Source organism: Diorhabda sublineata, chromosome 5 (genome assembly GCF_026230105.1).
Source record: "Diorhabda sublineata isolate icDioSubl1.1 chromosome 5, icDioSubl1.1, whole genome shotgun sequence".
NCBI lineage: Eukaryota > Metazoa > Arthropoda > Insecta > Coleoptera > Chrysomelidae > Diorhabda > Diorhabda sublineata.
The window spans coordinates 34,575,656-34,597,133 of record NC_079478.1 but is presented as its reverse complement, the minus strand read 5'-3'; the positions used below and the strand labels follow the sequence as shown (position 1 = coordinate 34,597,133).

Genomic DNA, 21,478 nt, shown 5'->3' with positions numbered 1-21,478 from the left:
CTTCTGACGTCCCAGGTTATCGTTAAAGAAGTTTCATCAATTTTGAGAATTGCTTTGGTTTTTAATTTTCTTGTTTTTTGTTGTTTTTTATGAGCCACTTTTAATGAAAAGATTTATCAAACGACCTCTGTCTTCAGTGAAAAAGTTTCAACAATTTGATAATTGTCTCGCTTTTTGTTTTATTAATAATCTATTGGAAACAACGGGTACACAGCCTCACGCCTTCTGACGGCCCAGGTTATCGTTGAAGAAGTTTCGTCAATTTTGAGAATTGCTTTGGTTTTTAATTTTCTTGTTTTCTGCTGTTTTTTATGAGCCACTTTTAATGAAAAGATTTATCAAACGACCTCTTTCTTCAGTGAAAAAGTTTCAACAATTTGATAATTGTCTCGCTTTTTGTTTTATTAATAATCTATTGGAAACAACGGGTACACAGCCTCACGCCTTCTGACGTCCCAGGTTATCGTTAAAGAAGTTTCATCAATTTTGAGAATTGCTTTGGTTTTTAATTTTCTTGTTTTTTGTTGTTTTTTATGAGCCACTTTTAATGAAAAGATTTATCAAACGACCTCTGTCTTCAGTGAAAAAGTTTCAACAATTTGATAATTGTCTCGCTTTTTGTTTTATTAATAATCTATTGGAAACAACGGGTACACAGCCTCACGCCTTCTGACGGCCCAGGTTATCGTTGAAGAAGTTTCGTCAATTTTGAGAATTGCTTTGGTTTTTAATTTTCTTGTTTTCTGCTGTTTTTTATGAGCCACTTTTAATGAAAAGATTTATCAAACGACCTCTGTCTTCAGTGAAAAAGTTTCAACAAAATGATAATTGTCTCGCTTTTTGTTTTATTAATAATCTATTGGAAACAACGGGTACACAGCCTCACGCCTTCTGACGGCCCAGGTTATCGTTAAAGAAGTTTCGTCAATTTTGAAAATTGCTTTGGTTTTTGATTTTCTTGTTTTCTGCTGTTTTTTATGAGCCACTTTTAATGAAAAGATTTATCAAACGACCTCTTTCTTCAGTGAAAAAGTTTCAACAATTTGATAATTGTCTCGCTTTTTGTTTTATTAATAATCTATTGGGAACAACGGGTACACAGCTTCATGTCAACTAACGGCCTCGTTCTTCAGTGAACAAGTTTTTATATTTTTCTTTGTTTTACTGTCATAACTTAATGTAGTGGGATCGTAGTTACCTCCATCTATTGAGTAATCGCGTATATATCCGCAAGAAGTTGATTGTAACTAGATATAGAAAATTCTACAATGCTATAGAATGTAGCAAAGGCATGTATGTTATAATCATATTGTCATACAATTTTAAGTGAGGAATTAAATTTTTATCATTATTTTATCAACGAATCTTTACCTGAAAACAGTACGATATTAAAGGTTGTTTCTAATTAATGATTCTCGTAAAATCTCTGTTTAAAATATTACTACTACTAGTTAAATACCATCATCCAACTACGAGCTTCAGTATCTGAACTGATTTGTTTCAATTCGTCAAAAGTTTAATCCAATTTAGCTACATTATATTTGTATATTTTTGAAAAAACTTTAAGAGTGATTATGAAATTTTCAACTATACATGAAGCAAAAATTAAATGCCGACTTTAGTGTACTAGCTGACGTAGTACAACAACCTAATATAGTATTTAAATATTTCACAGTTAACGATAAATAAAAATAAATATCAATTGATTCAAACCTACAAAAAAATAAATAAATATAACATTTTTACGGCCACGTAAATGTTATTAATTTCACTTCAACAGGTACTAAGTCGGTACTTTCTAAAGTGCAACTAAGAAATCCGGTACACGTTGCTGATTGCATTAGTGTGTGTATATATTTGCACATCTGCAATAACGTATTGACTTTTAACATTAAAATTATACATCCAAGTCTTCCTTTCACTTATAGGATTAAGAGTGTGATTACAAAGGTCGCAGGATTAATATGATGCCTTCAGGATATAATACTTTTAAATATTCACATCCAAGAACGCTGTACTAATAGTGATATAAATAAATAAATATGTTTATAATAAAAAATCGTTAAATCTATTTAAAAAATTAATTAGAGACAACGAAAACTATTTGTAGTTATCGGAAGATAAACATAACCTCATTCTTTTATATTTTATCAATAGAACAATCCAACAATATCTTTTATGTAGTCTATGAGCTTTGTAAATTGTATCATGTAATTACTTTGTGATTCAAACATTTTTTTACAACTGCATAAGCATTAATACTCTCAAAATGAGTATACATTCATACACATCCCGATTTTACTGCGCCTCTAAATGCCAAAATATTAATAAAAACCTCGAAACTCCAAATGTTTGTCCACCAACACTACTTTGAATCCATCGAGTAAATAATAAAGATAGAGAGAACAAAGTATGGGAGCTTATTCGATTGGACGTGAATTATAGACAGAGAGACAATGAGTATGAATCAGTACAGCACTCTCTATCTCTCCCTCTAATCAATTCTGATTGGATCTTGTTGATCTTAATGTTAACTGTATGCATAAAACATCAATCAGAAGCGTGTAGAAAAGAGATAGAAAGTGCTAAACTGATCCTCTTTGTCTCTATTCCAATAATAACAATTCCACTTACATGTCACTCTCTCTATCTTCAATACTAACTCTATGATTGAATCACGTGGTTGGGGAACAGATGATTAAATAGATTAGAAAGTGGAGAGAGATAGATAGTGGTAAATAGATTATTTTGCTCTCTCTCCCAATAGTAAATTTCCACTTACAAGCCGTTTTCTGTATCTTCAATATTAACTTGATGATTAAAAATGTATGAGTGATGTACAACATTTTATTTTTTAGTAGTAATCCATTAGAAATTTTATCTAGCTATTTCTACAATTAAAAAAGTTTTAGTAATGTCATACACAAGTCAGTTTTGAAGAACTTCTTTCTGTTATGATGTGAGAATTCATTTCTAAGCTGTTCTATGCTCTTTATTTGTCTATGTTGAGAAACAATGGTTAAAAAAAGAAGAAGAGTTGGCTTTTGCTAGTTATTGTTATTGTGATTTGACACATACAAGAAACTTTTAATTTTACGTTTAACAAGATATTATAATTCACTAATAATTAATAGAGCTATGACAATAAAAAAAATGTCATAATTGTTGTTAAACTGTACCCTATATCGTCGATAATTTCACCATCCTCTCGTGAACTGAAAGTGCGCATGCTATCAGTCTCTAATTGAGTTTGATCCGCGATCTAAGTTAAGGTTGTGTCGATGTGGCATCGTTTGTGAAACGTTTATTTTCAAATATTTCTATTTGTTCGATTCATATTAGTCGAAATCGTAAAGGAAGTAATTAACTAGAAATTTTTTGAATGTTATATTTAAACACTTTTGTTATTATATTCCGCATTCAAACGTGAAATGATAATACGTCGTTAAAAAAAAAGAAAACTAATTGAACGCTAGTGATAAGAAAAAAAAACAAAGATAATTGAACTAAAATTTCAGGGACAATTTTTACCTGATAAAAATGTAAATAAATTTACTATTATTCCTGGTTTTATTTAAAATCTTTTCGTTGAACTTTTATCAAGACATTAACGCAAATTTTCATTAATCATGCGGTTCGTTTAATTAAAATCTGAAATAACTGAATTTTTTTGAATTTAAAACTATTTTTACGCAATACTTTATGTAAAATATTGTGACAAGTTCTACTTTACATTCAATATTATTTTAACCTTGAATTTGTTTTCAAATTCATAGACTTTTAATTAATAATAATAAATAGACAAATATAAATAATATATTTCTGTTTTTTGTTAACTACTTCTCAAAATATGACTAATTATGTGTATCTTCATATTCAGGGTAGTTAACTAAAATTTAACTGTTAACTTATCATTTTTATTGTCTAGTATACCATATCGTAAGCCTTTATATTTGGAAGAGTACCAGCAAGAATTTGTAGAAGACATTTAATGAGTCTACAACCTCACAATCATTACAAAAATGAATTCCACGACCCCAAAACAGATTCAAATGAACCAAAACATAATGCGGAATTACTGGGATCAAAACACAGGAGATCAAATTCACTCACTGTATTAATGTAAATGATTTTCGACATTAAGTACCAACCACAGGAATGAAGTTTTTTATATACTTCTTGAAAGAGATTATATAAATTTAGGTTTATCATGCTGTACATACTAAAGAAATTAATTTTAGATACTATAGCATACTTAGAACGAAAGATTTGTAGTAATCTAGAAGTCTCAGCAAAGGTTTTGGGTTTACAAATGAACTTTACCAATTGTTGTTTTCCGTGTAAGTGTGATAGTCGCACTAGATCTTTAGATTATTTAAAAAAGATTGGAATCCATAACTAAGCATGATTTGTAAGGAAAAGAACCTTCCTTTATCATGTTTCCAAAATTTATTAAACTGAAAATCATGAAAAACTTTGGGAAAGCTCTCAACAAGAATTCAAATACGTAAATTTCCTCGTGATAAGCAGCCCCAAAATATAAGAAATCTGTCCTGGAATTAGAGTGATTGGAAACATTAAATTTTGGAGGGTTTTTGTAAGAAATTATAGAATTTTTTACAGCGGTTGTTTATGTTTATTAGGACAATAAGAAAAATGAAAACTTTCTCCAATTTGTGATCAACAAACTATGGGATTAATGCTTTAATTTTTTTCACAATTTCCACATTTTTTGTTTAAGTAAATTATTCATATTATATAAAAGACTATTTTATAGTCATGAAATTTGTACACCTTAACCAATCCAGAAGATCGAATTCATCACGTTTTCTCAACAACAAAAACCCAAATTTTTCAGTTGAAAATAGCTAAACTATCTCTGGCAGTATCTTTCCTAACGATCAAACATTATTGTGGATTTTTATCCTAAATTAGTTTTTTTTATCTTCAATTATTATTTTTATAACAACATCTATTTCTATCGAATACTTCTGCTTGGGAAAATGTTGATTCGTCCATCAAAATTCCTTCCTATAGTTTTTGTAGCATTTAATAGACAATTTCTAAGTATATTCGCTGTTGATCTTCAGCAAGATGTGCTGTTAATAACTTGTACTGTTTCTCAATCAATACTATGAGTTCTTGAACAACTTACGCCAAACTCATGTGAATTTTTACATTTTGTACAATCCATTGAAGGGTACCGTCAATATGTAGACCAAAACAGGGAGATCCTTACCCATGGTAGAATGTAAAGCTTGTTTATCTGGTCCACACCAAATTACACCGGTGTAATCCGCAAATAAAATCAATTTGCCATGTGTCTGTGACATCATTAATGACTAGCAAAAAAAGGATCAGACCTAAACCTGAAACATCTAATGGTTTAAACGCCAATGATGATTTTAATCGATCACTTTGATATGAAGGAATTTAATAACGTTATTTCCTTTAACTGCATTTTCTGTTTCAATTATTTTAACTCTTCGTTTGGTTAGATTAAAGTTTAAAAGAGTAATATATTAGTTATTTGTTGGCATCGATTTGACGCTTCGGCCACTTATCTGTCTTATATTGACAGAATTGGTTTTGAAGTTTGACGCTGGATTTATTTGAGGTGGCGCTTCAATCGAAATTGGCTTGTCATTGTAAATATAAATTAACTTTGATGTATTATTACTAAGTATTTAAACGAGTACATCTTGAAAATGATTGCGCCTACTGGAGAAATAACTTCCCTAAATTGATACCGTTCTTTCAAAATAACGTTGGGACTTGTATCGATACTTCGTGGTCTACATGAAATTACAGCTTGGAACTTTCTCGTGTAGATAAAAATGTCATGAATATAATTATGTCTGCATTGTTATTTAATAAACAATGTTATATTTTTTTAATGATTGATGGAGAGTAAAATATCAATAATTATATTTTTAAAACGAGAAATCGAACAATTTCACACTGGATTCATACCACTAATTGCATGGGAGATTATGCTTTCTATTCTTCAAATTCTTGTAATGACTGTTTTTTTGTTCTTCATGACAAGTCAATTATAAATAGTTGAAATTATATAATAGCGAAATTCTATTCACATTATTCAAATATTATTTATTGCTTCATTTTGAAAAAGTTTGTTGATGTACAGGGTTTGTCATTATAATTTAATCAAAGTTAGTAGATGCAAAAAATGCTTCATACAAAATTCCAATCATTTTTCAAACTATTATAACCACCTGGTAATTCCAGTAGTTGTGATTGTGATTAATCGACAAACTGCATTTATGACACATTCAATAAAAGTATCTATAAAACATAAATCACATAGTAGTTGAAAAATTTTGAATATTTTCACTTTGTGAAAAGGTGAAAATACACTTTTAAATATTCCCAACAATGTGAGGGTCTGTGAAAGTTTCAACAGATTAAATCTTAAGGATTCTTAAAAAATCTGACATGACATAAATTGTTCAATGTACATCTAATAAGGAATTTACTGACAAATTTGTCAAAAAATGCTACAAAACCTAAAGGAAGACTTTAATTTATATGTTTTATAGTGCTTATTTTACCAAACCCTGTAAAATTGCATCGAAGTTTCGGTTCTTTGGAATCTTCTTGGTTTCAGAACCCATCAAAATTTCTTCTTTTACTTGGGCGTCGATTATTATGGGAAAAACTTCTCATGTATTTGTATGCAATCTACAAGATTCTCATACTTCTTTTTTGAAGCCCTCTAAAACTGAAACGAAGTTCTGGTCCTTCGGAATCTCTTTTGTTTTAGAGCCCATAAAGATTTCTTCCTTTATTTGGGCGTCATTTATTATGGGGACAACTTCTTATGTATTTCTAAGCAATCAACAAGATTCTCATACATCTTTTTTGAAGCCCTCTAAAACTGAAACGAAGTTCTGGTCATTCAGAATCTCCTTTGTTTCAGAACACATAAAGATTTCTTCTTTTACTTGGGCGTCGTTTATTATGGGGAAAACTTCTCATGTATTTGTATGCAATCTACAAGATTCTCATTCTTCTTTTTTGAAGCCCTCTAAAACTGAAACGAAGTTCTGGTCCTTCGGAATCTCTTTTGTTTTAGAGCCCATAAAGATTTCTTCTTTTACTTGGGCGTCGATTATTATGGGGAAAACTTCTCATGTATTTGTATGCAATCTACAAGATTCTCATTCTTCTTTTTCAAAGCCCTCTAAAACTGAAACGAAGTTCTGGTCATTCAGAATCTCCTTTGTGTCAGAACACATAAAGATTTCTTCTTTTACTTGGGCGTCGTTTATTATGGGGAAAACTTCTCATGTATTTGTATGCAATCTACAAGATTCTCATACTTCTTTTTTGAAGCCCTCTAAAACTGAAACGAAGTTCTGGTCATTCAGAATCTCTTTTGTTTTAGAGCCCATAAAGATTTCTTCCTTTATTTGGGCGTCATTTATTATGGGGACAACTTCTTATGTATTTCTAAGCAATCAACAAGATTCTCATACATCTTTTTTGAAGCCCTCTAAAACTGAAACGAAGTTCTGGTGATTCAGAATCTCCTTTGTTTCAGAACACATAAAGATTTCTTCTTTTACTTGGGCGTCGTTTATTATGGGGAAAACTTCTCATGTATTTGTATGCAATCTACAAGATTCTCATTCTTCTTTTTTGAAGCCCTCTAAAACTGAAACGAAGTTCTGGTCATTCAGAATCTCCTTTGTTTTAGAGCCCATAAAGATTTCTTCTTTTACTTGGGCGTCGTTTATTATGGGAAAAACTTCTCATGTATTTGTATGCAATCTACAAGATTCTCATTCTTCTTTTTCAAAGCCCTCTAAAACTGAAACGAAGTTCTGGTCATTCAGAATCTCTTTTGTTTTAGAGCCCATAAAGATTTCTTCCTTTATTTGGGCGTCATTTATTATGGGGACAACTTCTTATGTATTTCTAAGCAATCAACAAGATTCTCATACATCTTTTTTGAAGCCCTCTAAAACTGAAACGAAGTTCTGGTCATTCAGAATCTCCTTTGTTTCAGAACACATAAAGATTTCTTCTTTTACTTGGGCGTCGATTATTATGGGGAAAACTTCTCATGTATTTGTATGCAATCTACAAGATTCTCATTCTTTTTTTTCAAAGCCCTCTAAAACTGAAACGAAGTTCTGGTCATTCAGAATCTCCTTTGTTTCAGAACACATAAAGATTTCTTCTTTTACTTGGGCGTCGTTTATTATGGGGAAAACTTCTCATGTATTTGTATGCAATCTACAAGATTCTCATTCTTCTTTTTCAAAGCCCTCTAAAACTGAAACGAAGTTCTGGTCATTCAGAATCTCCTTTGTTTTAGAGCCCATAAAGATTTCTTCTTTTACTTGGGCGTCGATTATTATGGGGAAAACTTCTCATGTATTTGTATGCAATCTACAAGATTCTCATTCTTCTTTTTCAAAGCCCTCTAAAACTGAAACAAAGTTCTGGTCATTCAGAATCTCCTTTGTTTCAGAACACATAAAGATTTCTTCTTTTACTTGGGCGTCGTTTATTATGGGGAAAACTTCTCATGTATTTGTATGCAATCTACAAGATTCTCATACTTCTTTTTTGAAGCCCTCTAAAACTGAAACGAAGTTCTGGTCATTCAGAATCTCTTTTGTTTTAGAGCCCATAAAGATTTCTTCCTTTATTTGGGCGTCATTTATTATGGGGACAACTTCTTATGTATTTCTAAGCAATCAACAAGATTCTCATACATCTTTTTTGAAGCCCTCTAAAACTGAAACGAAGTTCTGGTGATTCAGAATCTCCTTTGTTTCAGAACACATAAAGATTTCTTCTTTTACTTGGGCGTCGTTTATTATGGGGAAAACTTCTCATGTATTTGTATGCAATCTACAAGATTCTCATTCTTCTTTTTTGAAGCCCTCTAAAACTGAAACGAAGTTCTGGTAATTCAGAATCTCCTTTGTTTTAGAGCCCATAAAGATTTCTTCTTTTACTTGGGCGTCGTTTATTATGGGAAAAACTTCTCATGTATTTGTATGCAATCTACAAGATTCTCATTCTTCTTTTTCAAAGCCCTCTAAAACTGAAACGAAGTTCTGGTCATTCAGAATCTCTTTTGTTTTAGAGCCCATAAAGATTTCTTCCTTTATTTGGGCGTCATTTATTATGGGGACAACTTCTTATGTATTTCTAAGCAATCAACAAGATTCTCATACATCTTTTTTGAAGCCCTCTAAAACTGAAACGAAGTTCTGGTCATTCAGAATCTCCTTTGTTTCAGAACACATAAAGATTTCTTCTTTTACTTGGGCGTCGATTATTATGGGGAAAACTTCTCATGTATTTGTATGCAATCTACAAGATTCTCATTCTTTTTTTTCAAAGCCCTCTAAAACTGAAACGAAGTTCTGGTCATTCAGAATCTCCTTTGTTTCAGAACACATAAAGATTTCTTCTTTTACTTGGGCGTCGTTTATTATGGGGAAAACTTCTCATGTATTTGTATGCAATCTACAAGATTCTCATTCTTCTTTTTCAAAGCCCTCTAAAACTGAAACGAAGTTCTGGTCATTCAGAATCTCCTTTGTTTAAGAGCCCATAAAGATTTCTTCTTTTACTTGGGCGTCGATTATTATGGGGAAAACTTCTCATGTATTTGTATGCAATCTACAAGATTCTCATTCTTCTTTTTCAAAGCCCTCTAAAACTGAAACGAAGTTCTGGTCATTCAGAATCTCCTTTGTTTCAGAACACATAAAGATTTCTTCTTTTACTTGGGCGTCGTTTATTATGGGGAAAACTTCTCATGTATTTGTATGCAATCTACAAGATTCTCATACTTCTTTTTTGAAGCCCTCTAAAACTGAAACGAAGTTCTGGTCATTCAGAATCTCTTTTGTTTTAGAGCCCATAAAGATTTCTTCCTTTATTTGGGCGTCATTTATTATGGGGACAACTTCTTATGTATTTCTAAGCAATCAACAAGATTCTCATACATCTTTTTTGAAGCCCTCTAAAACTGAAACGAAGTTCTGGTCATTCAGAATCTCCTTTGTTTCAGAACACATAAAGATTTCTTCTTTTACTTGGGCGTCGTTTATTATGGGGAAAACTTCTCATGTATTTGTATGCAATCTACAAGATTCTCATTCTTCTTTTTTGAAGCCCTCTAAAACTGAAACGAAGTTCTGGTCCTTCGGAATCTCTTTTGTTTTAGAGCCCATAAAGATTTCTTCTTTTACTTGGGCGTCGATTATTATGGGGAAAACTTCTCATGTATTTGTATGCAATCTACAAGATTCTCATTCTTCTTTTTCAAAGCCCTCTAAAACTGAAACGAAGTTCTGGTCATTCAGAATCTCCTTTGTGTCAGAACACATAAAGATTTCTTCTTTTACTTGGGCGTCGTTTATTATGGGGAAAACTTCTCATGTATTTGTATGCAATCTACAAGATTCTCATACTTCTTTTTTGAAGCCCTCTAAAACTGAAACGAAGTTCTGGTCATTCAGAATCTCTTTTGTTTTAGAGCCCATAAAGATTTCTTCCTTTATTTGGGCGTCATTTATTATGGGGACAACTTCTTATGTATTTCTAAGCAATCAACAAGATTCTCATACATCTTTTTTGAAGCCCTCTAAAACTGAAACGAAGTTCTGGTGATTCAGAATCTCCTTTGTTTCAGAACACATAAAGATTTCTTCTTTTACTTGGGCGTCGTTTATTATGGGGAAAACTTCTCATGTATTTGTATGCAATCTACAAGATTCTCATTCTTCTTTTTCAAAGCCCTCTAAAACTGAAACGAAGTTCTGGTCATTCAGAATCTCTTTTGTTTTAGAGCCCATAAAGATTTCTTCCTTTATTTGGGCGTCATTTATTATGGGGACAACTTCTTATGTATTTCTAAGCAATCAACAAGATTCTCATACATCTTTTTTGAAGCCCTCTAAAACTGAAACGAAGTTCTGGTAATTCAGAATCTCCTTTGTTTTAGAGCCCATAAAGATTTCTTCCTTTATTTGGGCGTCATTTATTATGGGGACAACTTCTTATGTATTTCTAAGCAATCTACAAGATTCTCATTCTTCTTTTTTGAAGCCCTCTAAAACTGAAACGAAGTTCTGGTAATTCAGAATCTCCTTTGTTTTAGAGCCCATAAAGATTTCTTCTTTTACTTGGGCGTCGTTTATTATGGGAAAAACTTCTCATGTATTTGTATGCAATCTACAAGATTCTCATTCTTCTTTTTCAAAGCCCTCTAAAACTGAAACGAAGTTCTGGTCATTCAGAATCTCTTTTGTTTTAGAGCCCATAAAGATTTCTTCCTTTATTTGGGCGTCATTTATTATGGGGACAACTTCTTATGTATTTCTAAGCAATCAACAAGATTCTCATACATCTTTTTTGAAGCCCTCTAAAACTGAAACGAAGTTCTGGTAATTCAGAATCTCCTTTGTTTTAGAGCCCATAAAGATTTCTTCCTTTATTTGGGCGTCATTTATTATGGGGACAACTTCTTATGTATTTCTAAGCAATCTACAAGATTCTCATTCTTCTTTTTTGAAGCCCTCTAAAACTGAAACGAAGTTCTGGTAATTCAGAATCTCCTTTGTTTTAGAGCCCATAAAGATTTCTTCTTTTACTTGGGCGTCGTTTATTATGGGAAAAACTTCTCATGTATTTGTATGCAATCTACAAGATTCTCATTCTTCTTTTTCAAAGCCCTCTAAAACTGAAACGAAGTTCTGGTCATTCAGAATCTCTTTTGTTTTAGAGCCCATAAAGATTTCTTCCTTTATTTGGGCGTCATTTATTATGGGGACAACTTCTTATGTATTTCTAAGCAATCAACAAGATTCTCATACATCTTTTTTGAAGCCCTCTAAAACTGAAACGAAGTTCTGGTCATTCAGAATCTCCTTTGTTTCAGAACACATAAAGATTTCTTCTTTTACTTGGGCGTCGATTATTATGGGGAAAACTTCTCATGTATTTGTATGCAATCTACAAGATTCTCATTCTTTTTTTTCAAAGCCCTCTAAAACTGAAACGAAGTTCTGGTCATTCAGAATCTCCTTTGTTTCAGAACACATAAAGATTTCTTCTTTTACTTGGGCGTCGTTTATTATGGGGAAAACTTCTCATGTATTTGTATGCAATCTACAAGATTCTCATTCTTCTTTTTTGAAGCCCTCTAAAACTGAAACGAAGTTCTGGTCATTCAGAATCTCCTTTGTTTTAGAGCCCATAAAGATTTCTTCTTTTACTTGGGCGTCGATTATTATGGGGAAAACTTCTCATGTATTTGTATGCAATCTACAAGATTCTCATTCTTCTTTTTCAAAGCCCTCTAAAACTGAAACGAAGTTCTGGTCATTCAGAATCTCCTTTGTTTCAGAACACATAAAGATTTCTTCTTTTACTTGGGCGTCGTTTATTATGGGGAAAACTTCTCATGTATTTGTATGCAATCTACAAGATTCTCATACTTCTTTTTTGAAGCCCTCTAAAACTGAAACGAAGTTCTGGTCATTCAGAATCTCTTTTGTTTTAGAGCCCATAAAGATTTCTTCCTTTATTTGGGCGTCATTTATTATGGGGACAACTTCTTATGTATTTCTAAGCAATCAACAAGATTCTCATACATCTTTTTTGAAGCCCTCTAAAACTGAAACGAAGTTCTGGTGATTCAGAATCTCCTTTGTTTCAGAACACATAAAGATTTCTTCTTTTACTTGGGCGTCGTTTATTATGGGGAAAACTTCTCATGTATTTGTATGCAATCTACAAGATTCTCATTCTTCTTTTTTGAAGCCCTCTAAAACTGAAACGAAGTTCTGGTCCTTCGGAATCTCTTTTGTTTTAGAGCCCATAAAGATTTCTTCTTTTACTTGGGCGTCGATTATTATGGGGAAAACTTCTCATGTATTTGTATGCAATCTACAAGATTCTCATTCTTCTTTTTCAAAGCCCTCTAAAACTGAAACGAAGTTCTGGTCATTCAGAATCTCCTTTGTGTCAGAACACATAAAGATTTCTTCTTTTACTTGGGCGTCGTTTATTATGGGGAAAACTTCTCATGTATTTGTATGCAATCTACAAGATTCTCATACTTCTTTTTTGAAGCCCTCTAAAACTGAAACGAAGTTCTGGTCATTCAGAATCTCTTTTGTTTTAGAGCCCATAAAGATTTCTTCCTTTATTTGGGCGTCATTTATTATGGGGACAACTTCTTATGTATTTCTAAGCAATCAACAAGATTCTCATACATCTTTTTTGAAGCCCTCTAAAACTGAAACGAAGTTCTGGTCATTCAGAATCTCCTTTGTTTCAGAACACATAAAGATTTCTTCTTTTACTTGGGCGTCGTTTATTATGGGGAAAACTTCTCATGTATTTGTATGCAATCTACAAGATTCTCATTCTTCTTTTTTGAAGCCCTCTAAAACTGAAACGAAGTTCTGGTCCTTCGGAATCTCTTTTGTTTTAGAGCCCATAAAGATTTCTTCTTTTACTTGGGCGTCGATTATTATGGGGAAAACTTCTCATGTATTTGTATGCAATCTACAAGATTCTCATTCTTCTTTTTCAAAGCCCTCTAAAACTGAAACGAAGTTCTGGTCATTCAGAATCTCCTTTGTGTCAGAACACATAAAGATTTCTTCTTTTACTTGGGCGTCGTTTATTATGGGGAAAACTTCTCATGTATTTGTATGCAATCTACAAGATTCTCATACTTCTTTTTTGAAGCCCTCTAAAACTGAAACGAAGTTCTGGTCATTCAGAATCTCTTTTGTTTTAGAGCCCATAAAGATTTCTTCCTTTATTTGGGCGTCATTTATTATGGGGACAACTTCTTATGTATTTCTAAGCAATCAACAAGATTCTCATACATCTTTTTTGAAGCCCTCTAAAACTGAAACGAAGTTCTGGTGATTCAGAATCTCCTTTGTTTCAGAACACATAAAGATTTCTTCTTTTACTTGGGCGTCGTTTATTATGGGGAAAACTTCTCATGTATTTGTATGCAATCTACAAGATTCTCATTCTTCTTTTTTGAAGCCCTCTAAAACTGAAACGAAGTTCTGGTAATTCAGAATCTCCTTTGTTTTAGAGCCCATAAAGATTTCTTCTTTTACTTGGGCGTCGTTTATTATGGGAAAAACTTCTCATGTATTTGTATGCAATCTACAAGATTCTCATTCTTCTTTTTCAAAGCCCTCTAAAACTGAAACGAAGTTCTGGTCCTTCGGAATCTCTTTTGTTTTAGAGCCCATAAAGATTTCTTCCTTTATTTGGGCGTCATTTATTATGGGGACAACTTCTTATGTATTTCTAAGCAATCAACAAGATTCTCATACATCTTTTTTGAAGCCCTCTAAAACTGAAACGAAGTTCTGGTCATTCAGAATCTCCTTTGTTTCAGAACACATAAAGATTTCTTCTTTTACTTGGGCGTCGATTATTATGGGGAAAACTTCTCATGTATTTGTATGCAATCTACAAGATTCTCATTCTTTTTTTTCAAAGCCCTCTAAAACTGAAACGGAGTTCTGGTCCTTCGGAATTTTGTTTGTTTTAGAGCCCATAAAGATTTCTTCCTTTATTTGGGCGTCATTTATTATGGGGACAACTTCTTATGTATTTCTAAGCAATCAACAAGATTCTCATACATCTTTTTTGAAGCCCTCTAAAACTAAAACGAAGTTTGGGTCCTTTGGAATCTTCTTCGTAAAGCTTGTTATGGGGAAATTTACCTTCCATGAGCTTGAATGCAGGTTCATGCTTATTAAAAGCTTCGACAAATGACGTTCCGATTTACCATAACTATCGATTTGGAAACGTAGGGAATCCCCATTACCTAATTACGAGCTGTACCATACGAGCGAACCTTCCGTTATTGAAGGAACGTTGAATCAACATACTCTTACTAACAAATTTTGTAAATATTTGTTGAAGAACTTGTTTTAAATATTCAACAGACTTATTTCTTCATATTACAACTGCATTTTACTCAAATATTGGCTTGATAATATGTTTGGTGGAAGACGGCTTGAGTAGATGATTATGACATGTTGGTCTGCTAGATCCCCAGACCTTACAATAGTGGATTGATTTGTTTTTGGTATGGGGAAGGTTAAAACAAATAGTTCATCAAGAACACAAAACAAAATAACTCGCCCAGTTCGATCAATTACTAATGAGAAAGTATAGTTCTTCCATTATCAATTGCAGAAGAAAGTTATGCAAGTTTTTACTCCCCGTAAACATCTAACAAACCGTTAGTCCACGTTTACCAATGAAAACATCGAAACGTAAACATAAATGCATTTCTATTGGTTGAAGCTGTCGGAAGGCGTATGTACACAATTTCTTCGTAATATACTTGCCAGACAGTCTGCGATAAGCAGTGGGGTCGATGGTGAGATTTATTTAATTCATAAATCTCTTTAAATAAATAGAAATCGTGCGATCTTTAGACCATGGATGAATAAAGACAATGAAATTGCACAGTGCAGTGAGAATAAAGGCAGGTATGAATTTAATAATGAAGATTTAGATATACATAATACGAATTTCTGAATTAACTGGAGTAAATAAATTTTCCATTTATGAAAAAGTTCTAGCAGCAGACCGCCAATAGATTTGGGAAAACAGTGTTGAACATATTATCAAAGAAGACTATGTGGTATCACCATCTTTACAACCCGTCATAATTCAATCAAATGTTTTTTTTCTTTTGTCTTATTTCCGAAGATTTTATTTTCCTTTATGGTTTATCATTTTTCAGAAATAAACGAATGAGGTACAAAAAGGACGCTGTTCAAGTCTGGTACCCTGTTTAAATCAAACGCCCCAACAGGCAGGTACATTTTACTCGTCTATTTACGTTTTATAATTTAATATTTGTAGCAAGTTAACGAGGTATATTTTTAAAAGTATTTATAAAAATGATAAATTTATAAAATGAGGTATCTAACAAAATTTTTATAATCTGCAATTGGTATTGGAAGAACTATGCACCTTTCGGGCACTTTTTTGGGGGGATTAATGGCGAATATTTTCATTTAATTAGTATTAAACCAAAATAACGGTTTTAGTAGATTTATTTGCTTTCAAAATATTGAAATGTTTGCATTGGTTATTAGAAATTTTTTTAAATATATATATTTAAATGTTTTAAAACATTCCGTGGAAAATTATTTCCTGGGGAGAGTCCTTAATCGATGATAATATTACAACGAATTGTCGGTTAGAATGTTGACGAGGAAGTATTCTTTTAAAACGGTGCGCAACTGTACTTTTTATTGATTTCACTTTGGTTGAGTAACAATAATCACAACAAGAATAGGAACTCAAATTTTTTTCATCCCGACTTACGTAATTTTGTCATATCTTATGCGGTAGGAATTCATAAACGTTTATAAATGCAATAGGTTTACATAATGCATTTGAAAATAGTCAATAATATGATAACATTAATTCTTCATTGTACATTTTAAGTCAATAAATAATTTTTTTCAAAGCTTTACTCCTTAGACCTTTTATCACGTTTTTCTGGATAAATCGTTTTATTCGATAGAAAATTAGTTCTGAAAAACTGGTAAAGTATCACTCAAGACAAAGTAATGAGAATATTAGGGCGTTAACTTCAATAAAACTGACTTGGAGGACGTTAGCATTTTGGTGAAGTTAACGAAATTTACGAAGAAAATACAAAAGATCCAAAGGGGACTGATATTTGGGTTGAGAAGGTTTATTCTAAGGAAAACTTAGAAGAAAGAAGACAATTACTGCCAAAACGAAGATGAAAATATGATAAAAGAGAGGAATTTTTAGAGCAGCAGCTGGAAAAGATAACACGCAAGGCAAAAAACTAAGCAACACAGATATTCATGTCCAATAGGGAAATTACAAATACAAAAAGCAAGGAATATGCAAAACTGGACTAGAATCACCAAGCAAAAAAGAATAATAGACGCAGGAAAAAAAATTACAAAAATAACGCTTTTAAAATGGTTCCTTGTAACACTAAAAGTATCAATGGAAAGGAGATAGAGCTGGAGAATGAGTTTAAAAAGGTGAAAGTATCTATTTTACACCTAACGCAAACAAAAAGAAAGAAAATCGCAAGAATCAAACCAAACAACGGACGTGGTGTACATCTAACGAAAAAGACATGAGTTGTTTAATACCCAAACACCTTGTTGAATGAGAGCCTCAATCAGAGAGGATAATGACAGTAGAATTGGGACAAAGAACAAAAAAACATCTAGTATTGTTATGTCATATGAACCTAAAGAAGATGATGGTAAAAATAACAAAGATACATTTTGGAATAACCAGAAACAGCAAAAGATGCCAAGGGGTTTTTAAAGGAGGAGTGGGAAAGCAAGACGGAATATATAAAAGTATTTTATTTTGCTGGTACATACTGTATAGATCACGGAAATTTACACATGCAAATTGTAATTTCTAAATATGAAGGCGTTAATTTGCTGAATAGATTTTGATGCGGGTAAATCGTTCCAGTGATATCACAATGAATATTCTACCTTTGGAGAAAGTTGAATGCAATGAAGAAATGTGCCAATTGAAAACAAACGCTTATAAACAAAACTGTCGATTGTTTTTTATCATAAGAAGCTTTTGAAATAATCAAAATGAACTTTTTCTTGACGATATTTATCTAGAGACTAGTCGTATTAAGTTACGACATGTTTAATTCGACCATTAGACCATTTTTAACAGATTTTTCTTCAATTAACAACTACCGGTTTGAAACTTATTAATTACAGATCGACGAAGATTAATATTAAACCTTTGGATGTTTCAAAAAATGATATTTATTCAAAGAAATGCATTTCCAGGGTAAGTACGCGGGCTGCCAACTAAGTTTTGAGATAGGCAAATAAAAACAAATATTTATAATTGAATATGGCTTCATTGTTTTTCAAAATTAAGACCAAAACACTTTCGCATACGTTTGAATCAATTATTGTCGATGTACCTCCACAACATGTGATTTGAACGCATCAACTGTTTCTTCAGGTTTAGAAAAACGTTTCGACCTCACAATTTTTAACCTGCAGGAATAAGAAGGAATCATTGGGTGCCAAACAAGGTTTGTACGTTGCTTGATTCATCAATTCAATGTTTTGACTGTTCGAAAACGTTTTTGTTTGAACTGATGTGTCAGATCAGATCAGAACTTTTGTTGGATTTGGCTCATAAGCCCCATACAGTCGATTGTTGTTTATATAGACGTCTTTTGAAGCACCGCTATTGAATTTTTTAACCATTGAAACGAGATGTTTTTTGAGCGATTTTCAAATTATCCTGCTACCATCAAATCTTTTTGACAGCCAAATATATTGACCAATTTGACAACTGAATGTTTCAAATATCTGTAAACAACTAGAAGAACACACATATAACAGCACGTTCTGAGTACGTTTACCATTAAAAATGTCAAACTTTATGATGACAATGACAAATAGCAACCCTCGTATACGAGAACTACTTTGAGATACCACGAAAATAGAAGAGTTAGAGCTGGCTACGTGGAAAGTATGAGGCTCTTGTTAGACGAGATCATCGTTTGATAATAAAGTTGATGAGTTAAATTTAAACACTTTAAATCAAATCGAAAATGTCAAAAAAACCTTGTTTTATTGATATGATTACAAATAATAAAAGATTTCTGATTTACACAGTTATGACTTTTTTCTAGATTAAAATATGTTTTAAAATACTAGAACTGAAAAGACCTTGACTATCGACAACTTTTTCTAGATTTATTGAAACGAATTTGTAGGTATATAACTTACGTTACTTATCTAACACACCTCGTATTTTATTGTTTTTGGTTGACACTTAAAGTTTAACGTTTAAAATGCGGTTCTAACAATGAAAAAGTGTTTTAGTGGAGCATTGTTTCCGGTCACGAGAAAATAAACGAAATAATGACTTGGACGATAATAAATATCGAGAATTTCACAAAGAAAAAATTGAAAAATTACAAAAAAAAACTATCTAGTATATCTTCCCTGACATTTCTAAGAAAGTCAACAGCTTTTTCAATCACTTGCAGATATAAAATGGATAATTATATTGTTTATAGTCTCAATTTAACTTTTACCCGAGGTACATTATTTAAATGTAATATCGAAAATGGTATTTGTGAAAAAATGACATTTTATGTGAAAAAAAACCTTGAAGAATCAATGAAACACCAAAGGTTTATGGTACTATGATGTAAATTTGCGTATATTAAAATCTGTAAATGGAAATAACGTAGAAACTTTGAAGTACGTCTTTGACACTAGAAAAAAATATAAAAATATGCTAAAATTATTTGTTTCAACAAGCTAAAAGGTATATTGAAGCCATTTTGAAAGAAATCTAACAGAAATTCTTCCAATCATAGAATCAACTGCATTGCTAATAAAGGAAAATACTTTGGAGAATATTTTCTGTTCAGATGTTATAACAACTCAATGTACAAATTACGGATCTGTATCATATATCGAACATAAATTTATTAAAAGCTTTCTTGTAAGAAAAAAATATTTTTGTTTCAGGCTAACGAATCCAGTGAACAAATAAGCATCATGCTGAAATAGCAAAAATTTTCAATAAAATGCTTTAATGAACTGTATAACTATTGTTTTCTCTAAAAAATCAGTTTTATCATTCTTTCCTGACATTTCGATTAGTCAGAAAAAAGTGGCAGCAGCGTAAGTTAAGCTACTTTTCAAAACAATTGCGTGGGTAATCTTATCTTTGTTTTTTGATGAAAATAATGCTGTCTAAGCTCAGCAGTAGCTTCAAAAGTGTCTCTGCTCTATTGAAAAGAAATATTTGTTATCGGTTTGCTAAATTTAAACTTTGTCATACGAACAAAAAACTCTACAAATTGATTCATAGCAGTGTTTGACCATGTTTGCACGTGATAAAATAGATTTTTTGCGTCGATATGAGACAATGGATAAAACATTGATTAATCACTTCACTCCGGAATCAAAGCAAACATCATCTTAGTGGACTGCAGCCGGTGAACCAGGTACGAAACGTCCAAAGGCACAACAGTTAGCTAGGAAGGTTAAGGCTTTAGTATTTTGGGATGCACATGGAATCGACTAACTCCAAAAGGGGGAAACAATCAATAGCGAATACTACATAGAGTTGTTGAATGCGAAAATCAAGGAAAAACAAAGAAAAAAACACTGCTTGACAAACACAATGCACGGATTCACATGTCGACTTCGAATTGCTTCCTTATCCACCATATAGTCCAGACCTAATCCTTAGTGACTACTAGCTCGACGTCGAGAAATTAGAGAAGCGTTGGAAATCGAATTTTGCCATTAAAATATGTTTTTCTTAGTTAGTCTCACGATTTTTTGATTACTGTGGAAAATATTTTTATTTATTTAAGTAATCATACAAATAGTACATGATTTTTGTGACTTTAGTAAATCAATTTATCATTAAAATAACAGAGATAGATACCATTCAAATTTTAATCACGTATAAACATTAAACAAGCTATAAATCGCTACGATTTTTATATACTATTTTGAACATATCCCCGATATCTAAATTAAAGTTATTTTAGACGTGACCACGTATATGTGCCTGAATTTTTTCTCCTACATTTGTAACAAAAATTAGTTAAGGCGAAAGGCATGCCTCCCGGGAGGGTGATTTATTTACAAAATTTAATATACTATATTAATTAAAAACATAAAGACATCGAATTATTATTTATTCAATTTTAAAATATTAAAATTAAAAAATTATCCCCGGAGCTACAGCTACGCTACGGAAAATCATGTAGATATATGGAAACATTGACCAAAAATAATCTAGAGAGGCTTAAACCGCACTAAAAACTATATTTTTAAAATTTTCCGCTGGAGCCCCCCCTGATATTACCTCGAAAAGGCCCCGCGGTGGCTAAAGCCACCACTGCCCAAAATGATAATGTTTAGACCTAGAGTTAAATTCTAATAAATTTTTCGCTCAAAAATATATTACTTGCACATTTTTTCACAAAATTCTTCACTTACCGGTGGTGGTTCAGAAGTCGAGTACTCAGAAGGCGTATACTCGGGTTTAATAGTCACTGTAGCCATAGATTCTGGTTGAGGTTCCTTCTCCATGACGAAAAACTTTCCCGAAACACTCGGTATAGATTAAAAAAAAAAATGAAAGTAAGAGGTGCGCAAAGCAGATAAGTAGTAGTCCTCAGATGTTTTTCAACGGCCGCTGTGACCGACTGGTAAGTAGAGTGTTGGAGAGGTATCCTTGTAGCTAGTCCCCTACCATTTGAACGTGACGACACTGTCGAAGGTGAAAGAATGGATAGGCTGTTAAGGAGGAATGATTTTATTGCATTAAGAACGGATGAGAATTATTTGCGATTGTTACTTACATTATCTCGTTAAAATCATTCATTTTATAAAATTAT

At 32.1% G+C, this 21,478-nt stretch overlaps 1 protein-coding gene across 1 annotated transcript in view; it reads right to left on the bottom strand.

Annotated features, from left to right (window-relative positions):
- LOC130444526 (putative mediator of RNA polymerase II transcription subunit 12) overlaps positions 1-21,370 on the bottom strand; it is a 52,848-nt gene extending 31,478 nt beyond the window's left edge. Inside the window, exon 1 of the mRNA XM_056779710.1 lies at positions 21,078-21,370. Within this exon, the coding sequence (XP_056635688.1) occupies positions 21,078-21,170 (93 nt within the window). The 5' untranslated portion in view covers positions 21,171-21,370. The remainder of the gene's footprint in view (positions 1-21,077) is intronic.
- Between the last annotated feature and the right edge of the window lie 108 nt (positions 21,371-21,478).